At 44.9% G+C, this 22,055-nt stretch overlaps 1 protein-coding gene across 5 annotated transcripts in view; it reads right to left on the bottom strand.

Moving 5' to 3' along the window:
- The window catches only part of CTNND2 (catenin delta 2), an 840,835-nt gene that overhangs the window by 127,279 nt on the left and 691,501 nt on the right, over nt 1-22,055 (bottom strand). For all 5 annotated transcript variants that reach the window (XM_081054244.1, XM_081054243.1, XM_081054241.1 and 2 more), the window contains one exon: nt 3,792-3,909. In XM_081054244.1, coding sequence (XP_080910370.1) covers nt 3,792-3,909 — 118 coding nt within the window. The remainder of the gene's footprint in view (nt 1-3,791; nt 3,910-22,055) is intronic.

The raw sequence follows: 22,055 nt of genomic DNA, 5'->3' as shown, positions 1-22,055 counted from the left end.
GCCAGTCATTTTTTAAGGTACCTACTGTGTGAGAGCCACCATTCAAGAACATTGTTCATTGTACAGATGAAGGAAATGAGATCCGAAACTGTTGGTAACTCACACCAGATCGTGCCACTTCTAGTCCTGGGTGGGGGCTGCCAGAGTCCAATTCTGCACTGCTTCCCCCCGCCTAAGACTGGAATCGGGTAAAAGGTAGCATATGTCTTTCACTTGACTGCAGAGGCAGGAAAATCAACTACAGAAACCCATTTTCAGGATTGATCGCTGGAGCTTTTGCCATTTGAGACCTTTCTTGTCAGCTTTTCAAGGTTTCATGGCTGCTCGTTCCACAGGCTTTGAGTTAACTTGATTTTCTATTTCAAGCATCCTCTCAGCGTCCAAAAAGGCACTAGCATGAAAGCGGGTAAACACAGCACAGTGATGAAAGAGAAAAACCTCCCTCCCAGAAAGGAAGATGCTAGAGTATGAGTCAGAATGATTTTTAGATCAGCACAAACTAGTTTTTCTTACATCAAAGACTTGGGAGAATAACCTTCTTTCTCATCCCTCTGTTCATCTTCCCCAGGGGTATCTCCATGCCTCTGTTTAATGAACAACACCTGGAGAATACAGCCCCATTTCTGGGAAATGCTTTATAATCTACTTGTGGCCGGGGGAGGAGTGGGAAGAGGCTGGATAGTGAGAGAGAATGTGGGGACTGGGATGATGAGGAGGGGTGGGAGAAGATGGTGTCAAGAGAAGACTGGGGGCGAGAGGTCACTGGAAATCTCTTTCTGTCTGTCCCTCTCTCTCTCTCTCCTTCTCTCTCTCGTTAAGTTTGGTTTTGGAGAATTACCAATTCAAGCAAGACAGCCACCAGCCTTCATTGAGGTGCAGAAGGCGTGTGGCAGCTGGTGATTTTGACATCCACTACTATCAACAATGCTTTTAGCAGTTTCTTGGTCACCAGGGTCACTTTGACTCATTATTTTCTATTAGAAAGGCCTAATTTGGAACTGGTCCGGAGACTGCTATACTGTATGTTAGAGTCATTCCCAATTCTAGGTGCCGAGAAACTATCCCACTTCTAGGGGACGAGCTGAGAGCTTGCATGAAATACAGGCTCTTTTACTCATTAACTTTGTTGGCCTTAAAGAGGATGTGTACTCATTTTTCCCCCTTCTAACTTGTCACTGTGAAAGCTCAGAAGTGGCAAAATTATGAGACAATAATAATATATTAAAACTCAATAGCACATTCTGGCCAGCGAAGCACTGCCGAGCAATTGATCACATCTGGTCTTTTCAACAACTGTGCTGATTGTCCTTGTCACAGAGTTGAGGTCCCTTAGGTGTGGTCTTCTAGAGGTGGTGATGGCACATCCGCCAGCACATCCTGATGCCAAGTTTGGTGCCCTTGCTACTCGATCAGGAATATCTGTTTATTCAAATCTCAGGGAGTTTAATCGTCCCAGTAATTCCAATTTCCTCTTTGGGGCAAAGTGTGGAATTTAAAACAGAGGATCTCAAAGGTCTTCCAAGCGTTTCAGGAGTCCGGTCATCTGATCCACCAGAAGAAAGACGTGTGTGCCTCACGGCACTCTGGTTTTTGTTTGTTTTTTTAAATTGGGGAATATTGGGGAACATTGTGTTTTCCCAGGATGTAAACTCGTTTTTCAATCTAGTTGTGGAGGGCGCAGCTTAGCTCCAAGCTCAAGTCATTGCTTCTCACTGGTCCATTGTGGGAATCGAACCAGCGACCCTGGTATTATGAGCACCATGCTCCAAACATTGAGCCCACCAGCTGCCCCCAGCAGCTCAGCTCCACGCTCAAACTATTGTCTTCAATCTAGTTGTGGAGGGCACAGCTCACTGGCCCATGTGGGAATCGAACCAGCAACCGTGTTGTTAAGAGCTCACTCTGTAACCAACTGAGCCATCCAGCTGCCCCCGGCACTCTTGTTTTGAACTAAGCTCCCGAAGGCTGCCACCCCTACCAGCAACGAGGGCATGGGCACTCAACCAAGGTGAGAGGCTGTTGGCTTGTGTTCAGCTGTAAGGCTCAGACGGTATTAAAGCTCTTTTAGTCTCCATTACAGGTAGAGGCTCAGTGTCCCTCTCAGTGCCTTAGTCTTTACTGCTCTGAGTATGAAGATCTTGGGTATCATGGCTTCCGTGAGTTACCTCTGGTAGCTCTTTTTAAAAATCACATGTCTATCATGTTGATAGGCAACTGTAAATACTCAAGACATCTGGACTGGTCATTTCTTTAGGGACTTAATTTTCTTGTCAATAATATTTAGAGGTCTAACATGGCCATTCACGGCAGTTATAAGAGGGGACAATTAAATCTTTATTACATCATATTTTGTCTTGGAAATTGTAAATGAATGGATGCAACGTAACTGAGGGGCAATGATAGGATGACAGTGTTCACAACTGGAGTCAACTAGTACTCAAAGCGTTGGAGTCCCAGAAGATGTCATTGATCCAAAACTTAGGGAGAAGGGCTCAGGCACCAGTAACTTCCTAAATGTCTCCGTCACGCTCACATGTGGTTAAGTTGAGAAGCGCTAAGCTAAATCAACCCCCATCCCCATGCCAGTTAGTACTACATGGATAAAATCACTCTTCTTTGTTCTTTATCTGACTTTACAACTGAATTACATTATGCCATATTCCCAATTAGAGTCCATTTAATACTGTGTCTACTAAGGTGGGCTTCCAAGCCAAGATGCATATCCAATCACCTGGTGAGTTTTTAAATGTACAAAACTTGGAGACCAGAGTTAGACATTTATATTTAGAGGGTAGTGATGGGGTCCAGGTACATCCTTTTATTAAATGCTCCAGAGGCAAATCTGATGAAGAGATGGTGTTGCAAACCATGGGATTAAGGCTTGTGATTCACAACCAGGGCCATTGTTGCTCCCATGAGACCAAATGTTAATGTCTGGAGACATTTCTGTTTGTAACTAGGAGTGGGGATGGGGGGAGGAGAGGCCAGGGACGCTGCTTAACATGCAACACTGCATAGGACAGTCTCCTCGACAAAGGAGTAACCAGCCCAAAATATCAATGGTGCGGCTCTTGAGAAACTCTAATGAAGGTATTGCATTTATTACATATATTACTTTCAAAGCATCAGTAAAGTCTGTGTTTATATTAGGGTATTATGAAATTACTTTAAAAATTTATATTTAGATTGAATCAAAACAAATCGAAAGACAAAACAAAATAGCTCAAACACCGGAAAAGCCCACCCAATTCTATTTTGGTTTGGGCACTAAAACATTGCATAGACCCTGCTGATTAGCTGGACGACCTCATTTATTCAGCATTTGGACAGCATTTATTTAGACTTCATCCAGCATTTCTAAAATGGCATTTGATACAATTAACCGTGGTTAAAAAGCTAATCTGTAGGAATACAGGATTATTCAAATCTCGGGTAGTTTTGATGTTTCTTTTTCTTTTGAAAGTGGATTTCATAAAATACAACTAGAAGCTTTTGGATACTGCGGTATGTAAAAGTGTATGCACTCATTCGCTTTTTTTTGGAACTCCTGTGGTTTAAGTAACTTAAAACAATCTAAATGTTTACTCATTGCTAATCAAGAGTTAAGTGGCTAGGTCTAGGCTAGGATTAGAAGTTCTGTCTAGGAAATGCTGCATTCCTACAAGGAGAGCAAGACAGATTTCAGAGTTAGAGTATGAAACACAGCATCAGCTCCCACAGCTGCCAGCCCCTATTGAGCCCCTGAGGCATCTTAAATTCCCTAAAATGTAATCTATGTGAGTACAACGAACCTTGCTATCGATGTCACTGCTCCCCAGTGCAGACTGAATCACGAAGAGCAGGGCATCCGTGAGCCCCTCACATTCCCGCATGCGCCTGCGGGCCTCCTCTCCGGCAGAACTCACATTCCTGCAAGGCAAAAGGACCCGTTAGCAACCTTTAGGTGCTCACCAAAGGAACGTTCTTCCACGCACATCTCCTCTCCTGGTTTTAACGGAAACACTTTGCTTGCCTTTTCAGAAGGTTTACCAAAAGTATAGTTTTAATGAGTAGGAATGGCTTCCACAAAGTCAGCCAATTCATCAAACACATCCTAGAATTGGGAAAGTTACAGATATCTGTAACGCCACTTGGGAAATGGAGGATGCAGAATTCTGGACAGGGGGTCAGTGAGGAGGGGAGACTTTCAGAAAGTCTTCAAAGTTTACGTCCTTTGTGATTGACGGAGGAATCAGAAGTTTTTGATTCAAAGGATTCTTTTGCTTTGAGAAGGGTGAAACATTGATCAAAGACAGAGCTTCCAACTTACTGAAATATTTTAGAGATCTAATTTCATCTGCCTCAGAAATATGTCTACTATGGTCCCGCCAGAAGTACAGTTCTAGAAATTTATTCTAAGAACTTAGTGAGGGGTTTCAGTGAAAATGCCGCCATGGGGACGTTCAGGGCACCTTTTACAGGTAGGAGTGAACCACTCCTTCCTTGCTGGTACCTGCCGAGATCGCACTCACAGGAGGGCGGCTATACCATGATGCACAGCGGGTAAGCAGAGAGACCTTCCAGACCTACAAAAAGCACGAGGTATTCTTGGGCGAGGGTGAGCCTTTGGGGTGATTTCAGATACTTCACCACCTGAAAGTATGTTCTTCATCTCCGAACCACGGCTAGGATTTGGTTCCAGCTGAGGACTTCTGCAGTGACTGACTCACTGACACCACAGCCTGTAGGAGGCATGCTGGAGGAGGTGAGTTTGTCAGAGAAAGGTACAAAGGACTGAAAGCATTTAGAAACTGTGGGCAAAGGTGATGGAAAGAGAGAATGGTCTACGTTGGGCAATGGCTCTCAGACTTTGGCTAGCATCAGAATCACCTGTTCATGCAGATTGCTGCGGCCTACCCTGGGGGCTTTGGTGGAGATGGATAACTTGCATATTTGGGGTGCTGACATTGAGAATTACCTACTGCGCTGGCTCTAGGGGAGGGTTTGATTGGGAAGGGTAGAACTCTTGGCTGACTGCCATGGCAACCACCGGAAAGATCCCAAGAACCTGTGACCTTGGACACAGCCTGCGGGAGAAATGGAATCTCCATGCCCATACAATTGACACATGTATTCTTACATGTTCACAACATTCTTCACTGTTACACTTTATTCCATTGTACAGATGAGAAAACTGAGGCTCAGAAAGGTTGTCCAAGGCCACATAGGCAGCAAGTGGAGAAGCTGGAACAAACCCAGGTCTGTGAAGGAGAGGAAAGCAAGGGCTTGACGTACAGTATGGACGGACTATATTTTTTTAGGAATTAAAATAAAATATAAAAGGCCTAATGCTAAAATGCTACTGAACATAAATGTTTTCTTAGAGATCTAAAAAGTTCTGTGTACCATGTTTAAATAGCATCTATCAGCGTTTTAATGTAACACTGGGAAAGGTTATTCAATTTAATTTAGTAGTTTTGGCATTTGCTGATCTTAAAATATAAACCAAATTCCTCAGTTCCTTAGATAATAAAACTGGGCAAATATCGACAGCATCTTTATACAAAATGTTACAGGTTCCGCCTTGGTGTGGCCAACGGTGTCTCTGATAGGATCCCTGGGAAGGGGGAAGAACTGCATTTCTGCCAGGGACGCAGTGGAAAGAGGCATACTGGTGTGATTCTGAACGAGAAGGATGGCTTTGTAGGACAGCACTTTTACATCATTCCTCCCTGAAATGATCTTCACCAGGTCGAGCATTGAGGCTGTTCGAGTAATAGGTCTGTCATAATGTCCAACCAGATGTCTTTGGCCAGAAGAATCCCGGATGGCAGCGTGTGATTTGGTGTCTTACGTCTTGCCTCTTTGTACTTGGATGAAGTCTGGTCTCCAAAGAGAGAATGACGGGATTTAGCTAGCATACAGGTAGCGCGTGTGCACCCTGGTCTGAAACCCCAACATTCTTCCCTTACCGATTAATGCTCAGCCTTTCCAAGCGTCCTCAGGGGGGCGGGCTGCCTCCTGACTTACAAGTAAACTTTAAAATGATCAGCTTATTCAATGACGGCAAGGCTAACCAATGGGAAAGATCAGGAATTAACCATTTTGGCAACATTTTAAGTTGTCAATATTTTGTCAACATTATAAGTTGTCAATATCAATAGGAGTGTATTTCATTATTCTAGTTTCTGTTCAATTCCAGTCTAGTCTCTTCCCAAATTAAAAAAGTTATTAACTGGTTGCTATATTAAAACATGTAAGGTATCGAAAGATGAGAAGGGCTAATAAGATAGGGTCCCCGCAGGGAAAGGGAAATGAATGACACACACACACACACCCTGATACAGAGGGGAGGAAGGAGTTACCACAGAGTCTGCAGGTAGGATGAAAATCAATACATATTTTTAAGCAGACTGAGATATGTATGTATCTCTTTATTTATGGGTAACAGTGCCCAGGAGACTTTGGGGTTGGATTTCCACTTTTAAGCAACTATTCCTGAACGAGTGAAACATGTCATGAGTATCTTTGGTTTTTCACTCTGTAGGAGAGACAGGTTTTCTTTTTCTCCCTTTCCCCCCAAACGTAAGATCTACTATACCATGCATGTTTCACTGTTTAAAAATAGAAAACCCAATAACCTTGTGCGTTGGTGACTGAACAGTTAGTTGTGATTATGGTCCCAAGAAAGTGTTTGACAATGGGCCAGTGCCCATCCTGTAAAGTTCTCCCTCCTGCTGTACTTACACCACGTTCTTCCCATTTTAAGGGAGGTGATTTCCATGTCTGGCGAGAAACTGGTGCAGCAAAATACTATGCATTAACATAACATTAAAACAAATCCTTGTAGGTTATTTATAAAAAGCACAAGGATGGTAAAATATTTATTCCTTAGAAATAATCTTTATAATCTAAATTGAATTGTCAGTTGATACATAATTTGGGAATTTCTGTTTAAAGAAAATTCTATAATCCTTTTATCTAATACAGAAAAAAAAGAAAATTTACTTCTATATTTTACAATGAAAAGATAGAATACCTCTGACAATCTCTTTTATTCAAACATAACTAGTTAAACTGCTTTGTTTCCTTTATCATATTCTATGCTGGTTGACATCTCATTTCTCTAAGCTTCCATCACTCACTGTGCTTATTTAGAATCAATTCAATATTACAGTGAGCTCCAAAGTGGAACTCATATTCTATGTTCAAACGAATGGCTATAGCATTTTACACGAAAGACTTCATTTTACATGCTTCTACTTCAGACATGGCCAGGATATGGGGGATCAAACCACAGAGAGAACCAAGGGAAGAGATGTTTAGCAATCAATCTATTTAAAATTAGCCTCCCCCTTCTCCACATTCCCATAGCTCTTTGAATCTCCCTTATTGATCACCACTGATTTTTTAGTGGAATTATTTAGGCTGTGACCTTATTGCTGCATCGGGACATGCCCTTGTTATTTGCATACCCAGCATGCAGCTGGGTGCCCGCCACATCGTAGGTGCTCAGTGCGAGGTGGCTGTTACATGTGCCTCTGGCTCTTCTGCAGACAGGAGTTCACGTGTGTGCAGGACGTCACCCATTTACCTCTGTGCTTCACGCTCATTGGATCAGTATCAGAGGCCTGTTACACCATTTGAATGCAGGCTGTTTATGCTGCGGTGTATGCTCTGCCACTAGAACCCCCAACCTGGATTACCCAAGGCAGTCTCGATTTGCGAAGAAAAAAAAAGCGATTGCATACAGCATATAACGTGGGGTGTAAACTTGTGTAGTGTGAGATGTGACTTCCCTTTGACTGTTACTAATAGTAATCACACAGGCTGAGTGCTGGAGAGAAACGCACCAGGCTGCCGCCTGGAGCCACCCGCGCACAATGTCATGCCCCCCTCTGCCCCAGGCTTGCGGGAAGAGTTTTCTGGTTTAAGACTGGTTTGCCTTCCTGTGCTATCAGTTACCTCCTCTCCTCCCCCACCTCAGTTCCTTGGCCTCTATGCTGTGACCTCCAGGGGGGTCATCTCGTACCAAGCCCACCAGTTCTCTTCAGCAGGGTTCCAGCCCGGCTAAAATTCCTTACGCTCCTTCCTGTTGGCTCAGCCCTGCACATCTCTGGCTGGGGTTCAATGCACCCTTTCATCTCATCTCCCAGTTTATAATCAGCAGAGCTGATGGTGAGTCTAGAGGACCTGGGCCTGGTTACTGAGACCATATACTGGTGTGTGAAGTAGGGTCGGGAGGCCAAAGGGCTTCAAAGAGCAGAGCTGAGATTGTTCCAAGAATGACAGACAGTCCCGAAGCTGAGAAATGAAGCCACAGGCTCAGGAAGGTCCTGATACCAAGCCAGCAGGACAGGCGGCAGGGGTGGGGGGCGGCAGAATCCACAGAAGATGGCAGCACAGAGCCGGCCAGGAATGCCAGATCCTGGAGTGCTAGAGTCACAAACCTCCGTACTCCATGTAAGAAAAGGCTGTCTGGGGCTCTGAAGATACCCCTCCACCTGGAATACTCTTCCTCTACCTGGAGGCCCACCGACTCCGAGCAGTCATGGCAGCCAAGGGTAACTCAGAGCTCTGGCTCACCCCTTCTCTCCCCTCTTTGTGGCTCCAGGCACAAGCTCCTTTCAGGACACCTGTAACTCCTGATGTTCACGGCTGGTCCCTCCATGTCATCAGGGAGGGGTGGGGAGTATCATCCTATTTTTTGTCTGTCCCTTGCTCCCCAGTAGACAGCACTTAGTAGGAGCTCAGTGAATGAAACGGCACAATTGTTTTCAGACCTGTCTCCTTCCAGAGCAATGTTCTTAACTGGGGTGATTTTGCCAATGTCTGGGTGTCTGGGGACATTATGGCTGTCACAACTGTGGAGGGAAGGGGGTATCACCGGCATCTAGTGGATAGAGGCACCCAGGGCTACTGCTTACCAGCCTACAATGCTCAGGACCAGCCCCCCACAATGAATGGCAGCAGTGTGGAGACTGAGATGCCTGCTTTGCATAGCTGGGCTCCTTGAGGGCCAATTTTGGGGTGTGTACTCCCCCAACACTGAACACATGTGCAGCCCGATGTTTCTGAAGCCTCCGCTGCTCCAAATAATTTTGGAACTTGGTACAAATGCAAAGGCCTGGGCCCTCCCCTACTCCTTTGAGCCGGGGCCTCGGTTTGTTCAATGAGTTCTCCAGGCAAGGCTGACCCACGCCAGTCGAGAACCACTGTCTCAGCCACGGCAGGAAACTGAAGTGTTTATTGAATGACCATGTAATTGTCCACTGTGAGCTAATGACATAAAGACTCTCACAATTCTCGTCATCTCTTCCCAACAGGGCGGGGGTCTCGTGGCCTCATACCCCCCAGCGAGGCCTTCAGAACCATTGCCAAAGGCTCCTAATAATAGTCGACCTGAGAACGTCTGAAGACAACACTAGGTTTGCGACAGGACATCTCAGTAGAATACAAATGTGGACTGTCTTCGTTTCTTGACCATTTCGTTTCTTCGTTTCTTGACAGTCCCTCCTTTGAAACCAATGAAATGAGTAGCTTCTCATAAATTAAATAATCTAAGCATGGAAGTGGGAAATTACAGCAATCGTGAACAAGCCTTTCTCCCAAGAAGTATGCTTGTTTTGCTTTAAAGACAGTGAATTTTACAGAGGTCATTCTATCCATCAATATCTAAGTCAGAGGTCAGGAACTTTTTCTGTAAAGGGCCAGAGAGTAAATATTAATATTTTAGGTTTCGGGGGGCCACGTGGAATCTCTGTCACTTCTCTTCCTCTTCCTCCTTCTTTTAAGGACTTTTAAAAACATAAAACCCACTCTTATCTGCGGATGTACAAAAACGGGTCACTGGGGGGATTTGGTCTTGGGCCATAGCTTGCCAATCCCTCACCTCCATGCTCATCTGAAGCTGGTTATAAAATTCAGGAGGGATCACTGAGACCCTGATGTTTTGCTCAAAGTTTTGTACATTTTAATAGTCCCCCCTCCACCAATAGTAAAGGTACAGAACTTTTCTCATATTCTGAGGCCAGGACTCAACAAAGTCTAAGAATCTCCAATAACATCAGCGCTGCCTTTGGCTTGAGCAGAACATTGCTTCTCTAAATTGGGCTTTGGGAATCAGATGTGTTTGTCCTCATGGGCAAACCACAGCTATACCTAAGGAGAGCTGCTTGTCTGTTGGTCCCCACACTGTCCAAAAATCCCGGATCCTTTTCCCCGATGTGGGAAGGTCCTCCTGCTCGGCTTAGTATGTGTGGTCAGGGGAAAGGGGTCATCTGCCTGGCCAGCTGGGTCAACACAATGACAGCTGTGCAGCCAGGTCTCCTCACTCTAGGTGCAGCAGTCTTGGGTCCAGGAAACAGCACAAGTCCTGCCAAGTCTGCCGACACTTTCTTCTTCACTCAGATGAGCTGCCACCACAGAAACCACCACAGCTCATTTTTTTTTTAAAAAGATTTTATTGGGGAAGGGGAACAGGACTTTATTGGGGAACAGTGTGTATTTCCAGGACTCTTTTCCAAGTCAAGTTGTTGTCCTTTCAGTCTTAGTTGTGGAGGGCGCAGCTCAGCTCCAGGTCCAGTTGTTGTTGCCAGTTGCAGGGGGCGGAGCCACCATTCCTTGTGGGAGTCGAACCAGCAACCTTGTGGTTGAGAGGACGTGCTCCAACCACTGAGCCATCCTGGAGCTCAGCGGCAGCTCAGCTCAAGGTGCTGTGTTCAATCTTAGTTGCAGGGGGCACTGCCCACCATCCCTTGCGGGACTCGAGGAATTGAACCGGCAACCTTGTCGTTGAGAGCCCACTGGCGCATGTGGGAATCAAATCAGCAGCCTTCGGAGTTAGGAGCACGGAGGTCCAACCGCCTGAGGCACCGGGCCGGCACCAAGGCTCATTTTTTTGATTTGTACCTTTTCTCTGCAGAAAGAGAGCATCTTGTTTCTGTCTGATCATTCACCAAAGGCAGATTCCCTTGTGTGGCTGGCAGGGTGCTAGCAGCTGTGGCTGCCTAACTGTGAAGGCACATGTCTTGTTAGGTCTCTTGGTCTTTAGCGATGGGGATGGTTTGATGTTATGGGATTGTGTGCTAACACAGCCAGGTGCTCGGGGCCGGGCACGGAGTCTCGGCAGTAAAAGTTAACTGCTCCAGCTGCTTCCTACCCAGAGACGCCCATCCCAGAGGGAGACAGCCACCCCGTGTCATATGGCGACTCAAGAGTGCAGACAGGAAAAGGGGTGCACACAGGAAAGAATGAAAGGTTTCACAGCAGCACTGACCACTTCTTTTTCTAATCTTCATCGTAGATTTTTTTAAAAAAATCCAAAACGAATGTACAAGTATTAAAACAATGGAGGAAATGTTTAAGTAAAAGTGAACATCCTTGCCCTTTCCTTCTCCACTGTCCAAGGAAATCACTGTGACCATTGGTGTTCAGGATTGTTTTCTACTCATATAAATTGACTATGTAGCTATGTTTTTGGTTTTGACCACAGTGGTTCCTCAGGTAACTTGCTTTTATCCTCCAAAAGTGTATCCTTCTTTTCATGATAGTACCTACAGATCTACCTTACTCATTGAATGACCCTGGGTACTCAATGTATAAATATATCCTAATTCATAATTTTAAAATTATTATCTTATTAATGGACATCCACGGTATTTCTAAGTTTTTTACTGTAAGAAGTAATGTTGAGCTAAAATTTGGAGGAGTTATGGGTTTTGCCAGATGGGCCCCGAGGAACCATTCTAGGAAGAAAGGGTAACAGAGATAAATCCGTTCCAACCAATAAACCAACGTCTTAACGGCACCTGCTGTGCCCCACACCCAATGCGAAGTCTTGGGATACAATGATAATACCTGGCCCTCGACCCAGGAGCTCACAGTAGCAAAGTAAGCAGACATATATTTTATGGGCCTAAATCTGATATCATCAGCAGAAAACTGGCAGTCTGAAAAATCTGGGAATCAAGCTCCCCTGGAAGGATGCGTAAATGTGCCTAGAAGAGAAACACAGGCTGAAATGGATGGAAGTTTTACTATCCTCCTGCTTTGGTAAAATCTGTGCTTAAGATGTAATTCTGTAAATTTGGACATCAACTATTTTCCTTAACATTAAAAGCACCAAATCATAAGTTGTGACTTAAGACATATGAACTCAGAGTACAATAACTGTGTTCTTCGCGAGGGAGCATTTCATGGGAATTCAGTGGAAAGTACCCTTGAATTTGAAGGGCAAGGCTTAAACCACACACACAGGCTTGGGGACAGTTCCAAGCGAACAGGCTGTGTAAATACAACCAGACCCACCCATGCAGAGGTGGGGTCTCCGGGCCCTCTGGGCGTTAACAGAGGATAGGATCTGCGTTCTGCAGCACATACTTCTGGCTCATACTTCTCCCTTTTGACTAAGCCCGGCATGCTAAGCAAGCCCCTGGTGTTTGCTAAAACCACAGTGGGCTCATGATTCACCAGGGCAAACCTGGTTGAGGCTCTTTTACCAAAACTGCATTACCTGTGCTAAGTCCTTGACACCTACTATCTGCCAGGGCCCCAGGTGGGTTGTTCTGAATGCCAGGTGGTGCAGCTGTGCAGGAACGTAGAGATGAACCCTGGTGACATTTGCTCAATAACCAAAGGGGACCAAAGCAAGTCTCCCCCACCTGCCTGGTGAATTAAAGTCATTCAAGAGGCGTTCCAGTGTCATCCTTTTCTGGTGTCTTACCCAGAGGGCACAGCCAAGATGACAGAGGATAAGTCCCTGGCCTTGAAATGAATGCAACTTGCTGAGCTGGATTTCCGAGCTTCCTCGACCAGTGACTGACTCCCTTTTATTTTCCATTTCTCCCCCTCTGGCACTGGCATGTCTATAACTGCCATCCTCTGCCTGTCCCACCACTGCATGTTGGGAGCAGAGACCTTGTCTCCTTAGTGCCGCAGGTCCACAGGTGGAGAGGAAGTGTTCCCCGGAGCTGTACTTCATGGATGACTCACCCACACCTGATTTAGAGTATTCTGATTTTGGATTTTTGAGCTGAAGAAATTTAGGACTTTGAGTTGATGTTGGAATGGGATGAGACCTTTCGGGGCCGTGGGGTGGATGTGAATTTGGGGAGCCAGAGGGCAGACTGTGGTAGACCAAATAGTGGTCCCAAAGATCCTAACCCCTGGAACGGGACTTTATAGCCCGTTTTTGGAATTTAGGTTATGAGCTCTAAATTGGGAGATTGTCCTGGATGACCCCCGTGGGCCCCATTTAATCACATGAGCCTTCGAAGCAGACACCATCAGAAGGGGACGTCAGAGAGATGGCAAGCATAGGACTAAACTCCCCATTGCCAGTTCTGACTTGTAGGGGACAGAGGGGCTGCTGGCTCTCAGCTGAGCGCCCGCGAGAAGCAAAGACCTCTGTCCTAGCCAGAAGGAACTGGATTCTGCTCGCAGCCTGAACCTAGCTTGGCGCGGATTTTCCCAAGAGCCGAGAAGAAGGAACGTGACCCCACTGACACCTTGATTTTAAACCCGTGAGCCCAGTGTTGGATTTCTGACCCACAGAAACTATAGGACAATAGATCGGTGTTGTTCTAAGTCACTAAGTTTGTGGTAATTTGTTATAGCAGCAGTAGGAAAGTAATGCACAGCCTTTAGCTCAAGAATAAATGGCATTTTTCTCAACACCATCCCTAAATGTTTCACACCCCACCTCCTCCCTGGAAAACAGCGTATCTGCAGTGGGTTCCTGCAAGTTTCAAGAAGCTATTTCCAGATGATCAAATAATTACATTGATTTGACGAAGACCTAGCTGCCACATAAATAAGACAATTAAAATTCTTCCTAGTGACATGTGTGTAGGGGAGGGGGAAAGGGGTGGCAGATGAAGCCTCTACCATCAACTAAAAGGGCCAGGCCACCGTTCAGTGTTAACTCAGGGCATGTCCTTTGCATAAGGGACACTTACGTGATGATGCACTTTGGGGGCAAAAGTATGCTGCTTCATTTTGTCCCATTGCTAATCTGATTAACTCAAGTGAGTGCCACCAGCTTTGTGGCAGTCAGCTTGGCCCAGATTGCTCTCCTGCTTGGCTGCTATCTTGCCAATCTTCTTTGGGGCAGAAGAGGCTCCTGCAAAACCTCAGTCTTCCCAGCTTCCAGGGAAGAGAAAGCACAGCGGTTGGTATTCTACACTGTGTGGGGGACGAGAAGTGGGGTCTAAGGGAGAGGAAGGAGGCGGCGTCCTAGCTCTGCTTGCCGTGAAGTCTGCAGTGTGGCCTGATTACCAAGAGAATTCCAGGAACACTGTCTGAAACACCAACCATAAGTACTCAATGCCCTGATCAGTATTAGGATTAGCCACACCTCCATAAACCTAAATGGGGTACAGAAAACGGAAGGCTGAATTTATTTGAAAAGCTCTTGACTTCTTACCTCTCCGTTTGTGTTTTCAGGCCTGGCACTTCATGATAGCCAAGTCAGAACAATTTCCAGAGGAATAAATTTCCCTACTTCTTTTCTTTTGCTTCTTTCTTTTTTAAAGATTAGCACAGTCTTGCTGTTTGGATTCCTGCTGTCCAACTTACTGTCTTCTCCCAAGGAAGGTGATTTCTCATAAATCAGGACAGTGATGGTTTGGCAATTCCCCTGCTGAGCTGCAGGGACAGAACGCTTCCGTGGCCTGCAGACCAGCTTGCTAGTCTGGCCGGCAGTGAGCGCGGCCGTGCTGGCCTAGGAGGGGCGGCCTCTCCGTGGACATCCCCACCCCCACTCATAAATGAAGACCAGCGGAGAGACAGGGATGAGTCCTCTTCCGCTGATTGGTCCACACTGGCCATTTAAGACGCCTAGACCCGTGCCTGGTGGAGTTACCTCGGCAGCTGTGCCAGAGCAGCCCAGCGCGGAAGCAGACATCCTTGAGTCAAAAGACACTCCATCACTGTCAAAGTACTACCTAGGGTTTTAGCTACACGATTGCAATTAGAATTGATGGACGCCACAGAGTTAACTGCTCTATGAAATGTCTGCTGCAAGTTTCCCATTGGGCTACATTACAAGGAAATCGCAGGGAAGAAAAGGGTGAATCCTGCGTGGCTAAACCCGTTAGCTGGGAACATAATTGTGCCGCTGGCTCTTCGTGCTCTGCGAACATCCACGTGTGTCATCTCCTGACTGTAGTACTTGGGAGTAAGCGGGTACTCACAGCGCCTCCAGTGCTTAGCTACCAGACCCATCTCCAGCTCGGCAGTGCCATGGGCCCAATTCCCTGGCCGAGGCCCACCCACCCTTTATTCCACTAAGAACAATTCTCTCTGCCACATATGCGTTGGGCTCCTCATTCACTGTGCTGACTCAGAATCAGGGTGCATCTCACATGGAAACCTCCACATCCAATCTCAGTCCTGACGGGGGTGGGGGCGGGGGGCACCCACTACCGCCATCCCGGCAGCCAGGGCTTCCACAGAATAAAACCATTGGCCAGCTACGGCCCCATTACAAATGCAACAGCAGGTCAAAAGAAAATGTCATGGGTCAAAATGCAAACTAAGTTAAAAAATGAATAAAAACCAGTGTTTTCTTTCTTCTTGGCTAAACCCTAGTATTTCTCATCATCCAGACACGTGTTAATGTAAGTCACAAAACCTGAGATGTAAAATACATATAATAATTAACATGCTAGGAAACACTGCAAAATAGAAATATAATAGTCACTTTACCAGCTTCCAAGGAAATAGACAACTTCCAAGAAAACAAGCATCATGACTAAATGAAAAAATGAGCAAGTCAGTACCTTGTATTATGAGTCCTCTGTCTTCTAAGAAGTGGAAGGACAAACCTGACTAATAAAGGGATTATAGGTAATTGACTGCTTGTCTTTAAATGTCAGATTGTGGGTTTGAAGAATTTCAAGATTTGGCCTTATGTCTTGAATTATTAATAGCTATTATTTATTTATTTATTTATTTAATTTATCTCTATCTATCTATCATTTCTGCGTACCTGAAAATTAATAGCTATTATTAAAACAATACTTCTAACTCTCATTTCCATCCATCACCTAATTCTCCACATGCAGCTGACTAATCCTCAATTTATTTACTTGCTGGAACTTTTAACAAACCATACTTTAAAGACTTATTAAAGCTGGGAATCAATGTGTTTTTTAAAAAAACTCACTTATCTAGGTGATAAGTTTCCTCCAGGTACATTTCTTGTTTTCCTGATTGCTTCGATCACTCGATTGCTTTGATACCTTACTGGACACCAGTGAGAACGACCAAGAAAGCGTCTTCAGAGGAAAGAACTTCATTTGTGCTGGTGTCCTGTCCCCTCTCCCTCCTTCTACTCCATTACGCTCTGTGCAATTCCCCAGCCACTCGCAGATGGTTCTGTTCTGAGTGTTCCGTGTAACACTGCTGCCATCAGCACTTCTCCAAGCTGCCTGCTCACAGACCTTGCCCAGCACGAAAGTCTTAAGTGATTAGAATAGGCAGCCACCAGGTGGGGACGAAGAAGAGAAAATCCCTGTCCCTCTGCCGCTGGTCCCGCTGCCTGCTACTGGTCATCCTGCCCTGCTTGTGCTTTTTCAAAAAAAATTTGTGGCCAAAATACTGATAAAAATAGCCCCTGGATCAAAGCAGCTTAAGTTTCATGTCCAAATGAGAAGTAATTAAAAATAAAACCACCTTTCCTTTAATCTCTTAGATTACCTGTCTCGCCCAACCTCTCTCTCTCTCATGAATTTAGAAATTGTGTTGACTCACTTAATTAGTAGTCTCTTATTTTGGCCAAAGAACATGATAAATGATTTTTAAAAATCCAGATTCCAGTTAATTTGTCCAGGGATTATTGTGTAGTTCTAGCTAGCTGAAACAAAGAAAGCCAATCTTTGGCCAATGATTAATTAAAATCATTGTCTGTGGGCTACCCTCCTTTCCTCTTGTTTTAAAATGAAAATATCTAGTGAAGGGGTAGTGAGTGGTGGGAAGAAGGAGGAGAAACTGTAAGAATATAAATATACTTCATATACAAAAAAATATACAGATACCTCAGGAAAATTAAGATCACTTGGCCCTTAAATGTTTTTTTTTTCTGAAAGGGAGAAGAGTATACATGTAATCTTAATTATTAATATATAATTTTATGCTTCTGGAAGGACTTTCTGAAAGACTTATTAGAACTAAGCAGGACTTGGTTTCTGTAAGAGAAGTGCCAGTGTGGTCTTTGAAGTTTATGCGCTGGTCTTAATCGGAATTTGGGCATAATGCTAGAAAAGTCGGCATCAGAGCAGTTCAAAGAGTTTTTCTGCCTTTTAAAATCGAGGTTGCTATAGCACCTAGATAGTTTTACTGTTTGCCTCCATTATTGTCGTGACTGGACTTTTTCTTCTCCATGTGGCAAGGCATGGAGAATTCGAAAATGTCCCTTCAGAACTGCTGCCCCCTGGTCGTTCAATGAAAGACTAACCCAGGCACTGTTGTGAAGGCGCTTTGCAGATGGGATTACGATAGAGTGAAGATCCTGGATTTTCCTGCTGGGTCTAATGTCATCACATGAGTCCAAGAGGAAGGCAGATGTGTCAGTCTAAGAGGCGTGGCTGAAGAGGGAGCAGGGGAGATAAGGAAAGAGGAACAGGGCCTGATGTTGTTGGCTTTGAGGAGGATGGTCAGGAACCAGCCTGTGGGGGAAGCTTTAATGCCGAGGGCAACTCCCAGGCAATAGCCAGCAAGGAAACGAGGCCCTCAGTCCACAACTGCTGGGAGCAGAATTTGGCCGACAACCTGAATGAGCCAGGAAGCAGATTCTTCCCAGAGCTTCCTAATCAAAGCTTGTCGGCAGACACCTTGATTTTGGACTTGTGAAACTTTAAACCAAGAAATCAGACTGGCCCCCTGGACTTCTGATGTACACGACTCTGAGAGACAGAATTTGAATTGTTCGAACCCATGAGGTTTGTGGTCATTTGTTACAGCAGCAGCAAAAAACTACTGCATTCATCCAATCCACATAAGGTAGAAAAAAAACTTACCATGACATTTACCATAAAAGTTCAGTTTAACATTTCTGCGAAAGTATTTCAAAACTTTCCGCATCTTCATATAGAGGCATTTTAGATGTTCTGAATGGCACGATGTCATCACTAGTCTTTTTGATACCTTCTGTTGCAGGAATGTTTTTTTTTTTTACCAACTCTAGGTAGCCTACGAGTGGCTGTTCTTGGATTACTAGTATGAGATGGCTGGTACTCAACATGTGTATAGGATAAGGGCACCACTGGATGTACAGTTTCCTTTTACTGCTTTCATCGTGAAAGCAGCAATACTTCAAAAATCCAAGAATTATAATGTGCATAGAAAGGTCACACTGCAAAGACACTTTGAGGGGCAACAGAGCTTCACCGAAAACAGGTCACAAGGTGACCGGGAAGAGCTGAGTTTCATGGTTTCTCCTTGTCACGCTAAGTAACTGCTGCAACCAGACGGATTATCACCTGTTATGGCACTTGTGTCACTGTCTTGAGGTTGAGCGAGGGTTAAGGTTTTATTTAAACACTGTATGTACACTTACCCATCTCAGTGGCCACCCTGAGAATAACTAGAAAACAAATGAGGAGGCGTGCCCTCCACCATGGCCCAGGGCACATACGCCTTTTGGCTTCACTGCTTTTTGTAATGATAATGATTCTCAAAATTCTGGCACAAGCTACATAAAACGACTTTATGTCAAAAGTGTCAAGGCACCAATGCACCATAAGAATAATCTAGAAAATATAATCTAGAAATGCGAGGTTTTCTAACACTCATCTCAATACAATTACTCTTATGTTCAATCATTTTATATGTGCTAATAAGCAAAGGTTTTAGCGATCTGTTAATCAGAAAAGAAGGAACAATTACAGAAAAGAGAGAGTGGAATGATTCCATTTTGTACCAAAGGGAAGCAGGAAGAGGATCCTTATATAAATATACCACTTAGTAGACCAGTAGATTCAGGGGTCAATGACTTCATTTAAGTCCAATATTTCCCTAAAATTCTCCAAGAAACACAATGTACTATTTTAATTTCAATCACAAATACCATTACAGCATCTGCTAAAAATCAAATGTATAGTGTTAGTTTATTCTAATGCCAAAGAAATGTAGAATTAGTGCAACGTTAGAACAAGTGCCCTCTCCTTTTCTACACAAACAGCTCAGGGATAATATGACCGACACTCTCCCATCAGCACTGCCCACGTACGGTGAGGAGACGTGTAGTGGGCTGTGGGGTACAAGCAGTTACGAGCCAGCCAGCCACAGCCTCACCCCCACTTTCCATCTGGTCCACCTCACAGTGGGCAGTTGGAGACACTTACCTTTAAATTAATGTTGGTTAGCTTTTTTTGTTTGGTTTTAGTTCTGAATTTCCCTCACCATGGAGACCTTAAATTATATCAGGGATGAAAAGAATGGGAAGAATGAGGGTGATCAAGAGACGTGAATAAGGAGGAAATTAAGTGAGCCAAACAAAAAACAAAAAGAGAGAAATAAAAGGGAAATGGAGAAAAAGAAAAGTAGTGCTCATGGAACCTGCTATGGGGTTTCTCCAAAGGCTATTTGGTTGTGTGACAAAACACGTGGGTTAACTTGATGGAGAAATACACAGTCCCCTGCCCTTGATTCGTGCCTTTTCCCGCACACTGACATCCAAAAGTCAATACTTGGAGTCAGCTTCAACTTCAAGGCATGTCCAAATCCTCCTGCCTGGGCACTGCCAGGTCAATGCTACCCCCATCTCCTGTCTCTAGATGGGTCTCTCTGCTTCTGCCCTCATTCCCCTCACCCCTCACGAAAGCTCCATGATTCTTCTCAAATGCCCATCAGGGCAAGAGTCCTCCATTCCAAGACCTTCCATTTCTCTCAGTCAAATTCAGTGTCTTGCTCACGGCACATGCCTGGGACACTTTTCCTTCTTTTTCCCTTGATGAACTCCTACTCATCTTTCATGTCTTTTTCACAGAAAGGCTTTCCCTGACCCCCTGAGCAGGTTACATCCCTTTGTTCTATGATCATTCAAGGCTCCTTTTCATAATTCTCACCCCACATAGGATACTACCTGTTTCCTTTCCACCAGCATTCTGCATGCAGGTCAGAGAGCATCATGCTGCTTTGGGGAGGAGCTAAAGGGTGGGCAGCCGGCCTGCAAGAGAGTAAATTGTAGGAAGGCCGGGCAGTCATACAAGCTGACAAAGTGAGGACAAACTCTAATTAGGGTTAGCAGAAACCAGACAGGTGCCCTGCCTGGCCAGCTGTGTCTACACTCAGGAGCCCAGGCTGGCAGCAAGTAGCAGGCAGCCTATAGTGGTTCCATGTCTCCATCCAGGGCCAATTTTGGTCTGTGACTAAATATGCACGGCTGCTTGTAATTGATTTCTCTGCTTGTCAAATAGGTGATAACTTGCGAGAATGGAAAGTAAACAAAAGGAGGAAGCAACGCCAATACTAATGTACTCTAGCCACAGAAAGGAAACAAAATTGAAAGCCAGCAATTGTCTAGCCTCTTATAGCTTTCTCCTTCCCTAACCCTATTCCATAGAAAGTTCAGAGACAGACCGGATAACAGTCTTATCTCAAGCATGTTAAAGGAATTTCACGCAAGAGGCTGTGCAGTTGAAGACAATGGGGGTTCATGAAGAGCTGGGACAAAGATATGACCAGTGAGAAGAACACACCAGGAATATCGACGCACCCCTACCTTGGCAGGTTCTGATTTGTGTAATATAATGTTTATGAATATTGACATTCATTTGTAAAGAATAGAAGTGTTTTATACTCCAAGACAGTTTAGGGGAGTAGTAAAGCTTTCGTGTCAAATTTCAACTCTGTCATTATCTGCCTGGCCTTGCGCAACACAATTAATTTCTCTGACCCTCAGTTTTTCCACCTGTAAAGTGGGCTAATGTTTTGGTAGGATGAGATGAGGCAAAGTCTGTGAAGTCTACCAGAGCCAGACCCACAGTCACCTCACTTCCTCTTTCCCCCCTGACATCTTCTCACTTAGGCATAGACGCCTGAGCAAAGGACAGAGGGATCTATTTTAACAAAGAGGAAATAAGAACAATATATGGAACGAACCTAGTGCAGTACATAGAAAGCTATTATATGAATTCATCTAATGCTCCAAGAGCTTTTGGGGAAGGTGAAGCTCTTTACCTCACTTCCTTTTTCAGGGAAACTTTCCAGAGCATCCCCTCCCCTTCCTAAATGCTTTTTCCCCTGTAACTGTCTGCTCAGGCTGTTGTAAGAGAGTACCACAAACTGAGTGGCTTGAACACAGAAATTTATTCTCTCACAGTTCTGGAGGGCAGAAGTCCAAGATCAAGGTGTCGGTAGGGTTGGTTCCCCCTGAGGCCGTGAGGAAGAATCCGTTCAATGCTCTCCCTTAGTTTCTGGTAGTTTGCCAGCAATCTTTGGTGTTCCTTGGCTTGTAGAAGCCTCACCCACCTCTGTCTATTTTCATATGGCATTCTCCCTGTGTGTGTCTGTGTTCAAATTTCCACTTTTAATAGGGATACCAGTCGTCTTGAATTAGAGTCTGCCCTAAAGACTTCATGTAAACTAAGTACATCAGCAGTGAGCCTATTTCCAAATAAGGTGGCATTCTGAGGTACGGTGGGTTAGGACTTCAATATATGATTTGGGGGCATGCAGTTTAACCCATAACAGTCCCCAAGAGGCAGAGTGAAGTGTCTGACTGGCAGGTGACAAAATTCTGTCATCTATTGGTTGAAATTTCTCATTTGGTGGACCTAATCCATCAACAGGCCACCCCTAGGGCTGTGGGAGGCAGTGGTGTTGGGTGGGTTTGTCAGCGCTTCAGATCCTGACTTTTCCCTGAGGCAGTCCCAAGGTCTACACTGGCAAGACAGTGCCATGAAATCCTTAGCCTGCCTTTTGGCTGCAGATAAGAAGCCATGATCTCCACTTGGTGTTCTCAGCAGTAAACAGACGATCTGGCTTCCATCCACTGGTTTTCTTTGTCTAATTGTCCAATAGGTTATGAAATTGGGGGAAAAAAGGTTATGTTTATTGGGACTTCACAGCCT

The sequence above is a fragment of the Rhinolophus hipposideros genome (assembly GCF_964194185.1).
Source record: "Rhinolophus hipposideros genome assembly, chromosome: 7".
Classification (NCBI taxonomy): domain Eukaryota; kingdom Metazoa; phylum Chordata; class Mammalia; order Chiroptera; family Rhinolophidae; genus Rhinolophus; species Rhinolophus hipposideros.
This window is presented reverse-complemented; position numbering and strand designations above follow the sequence as displayed.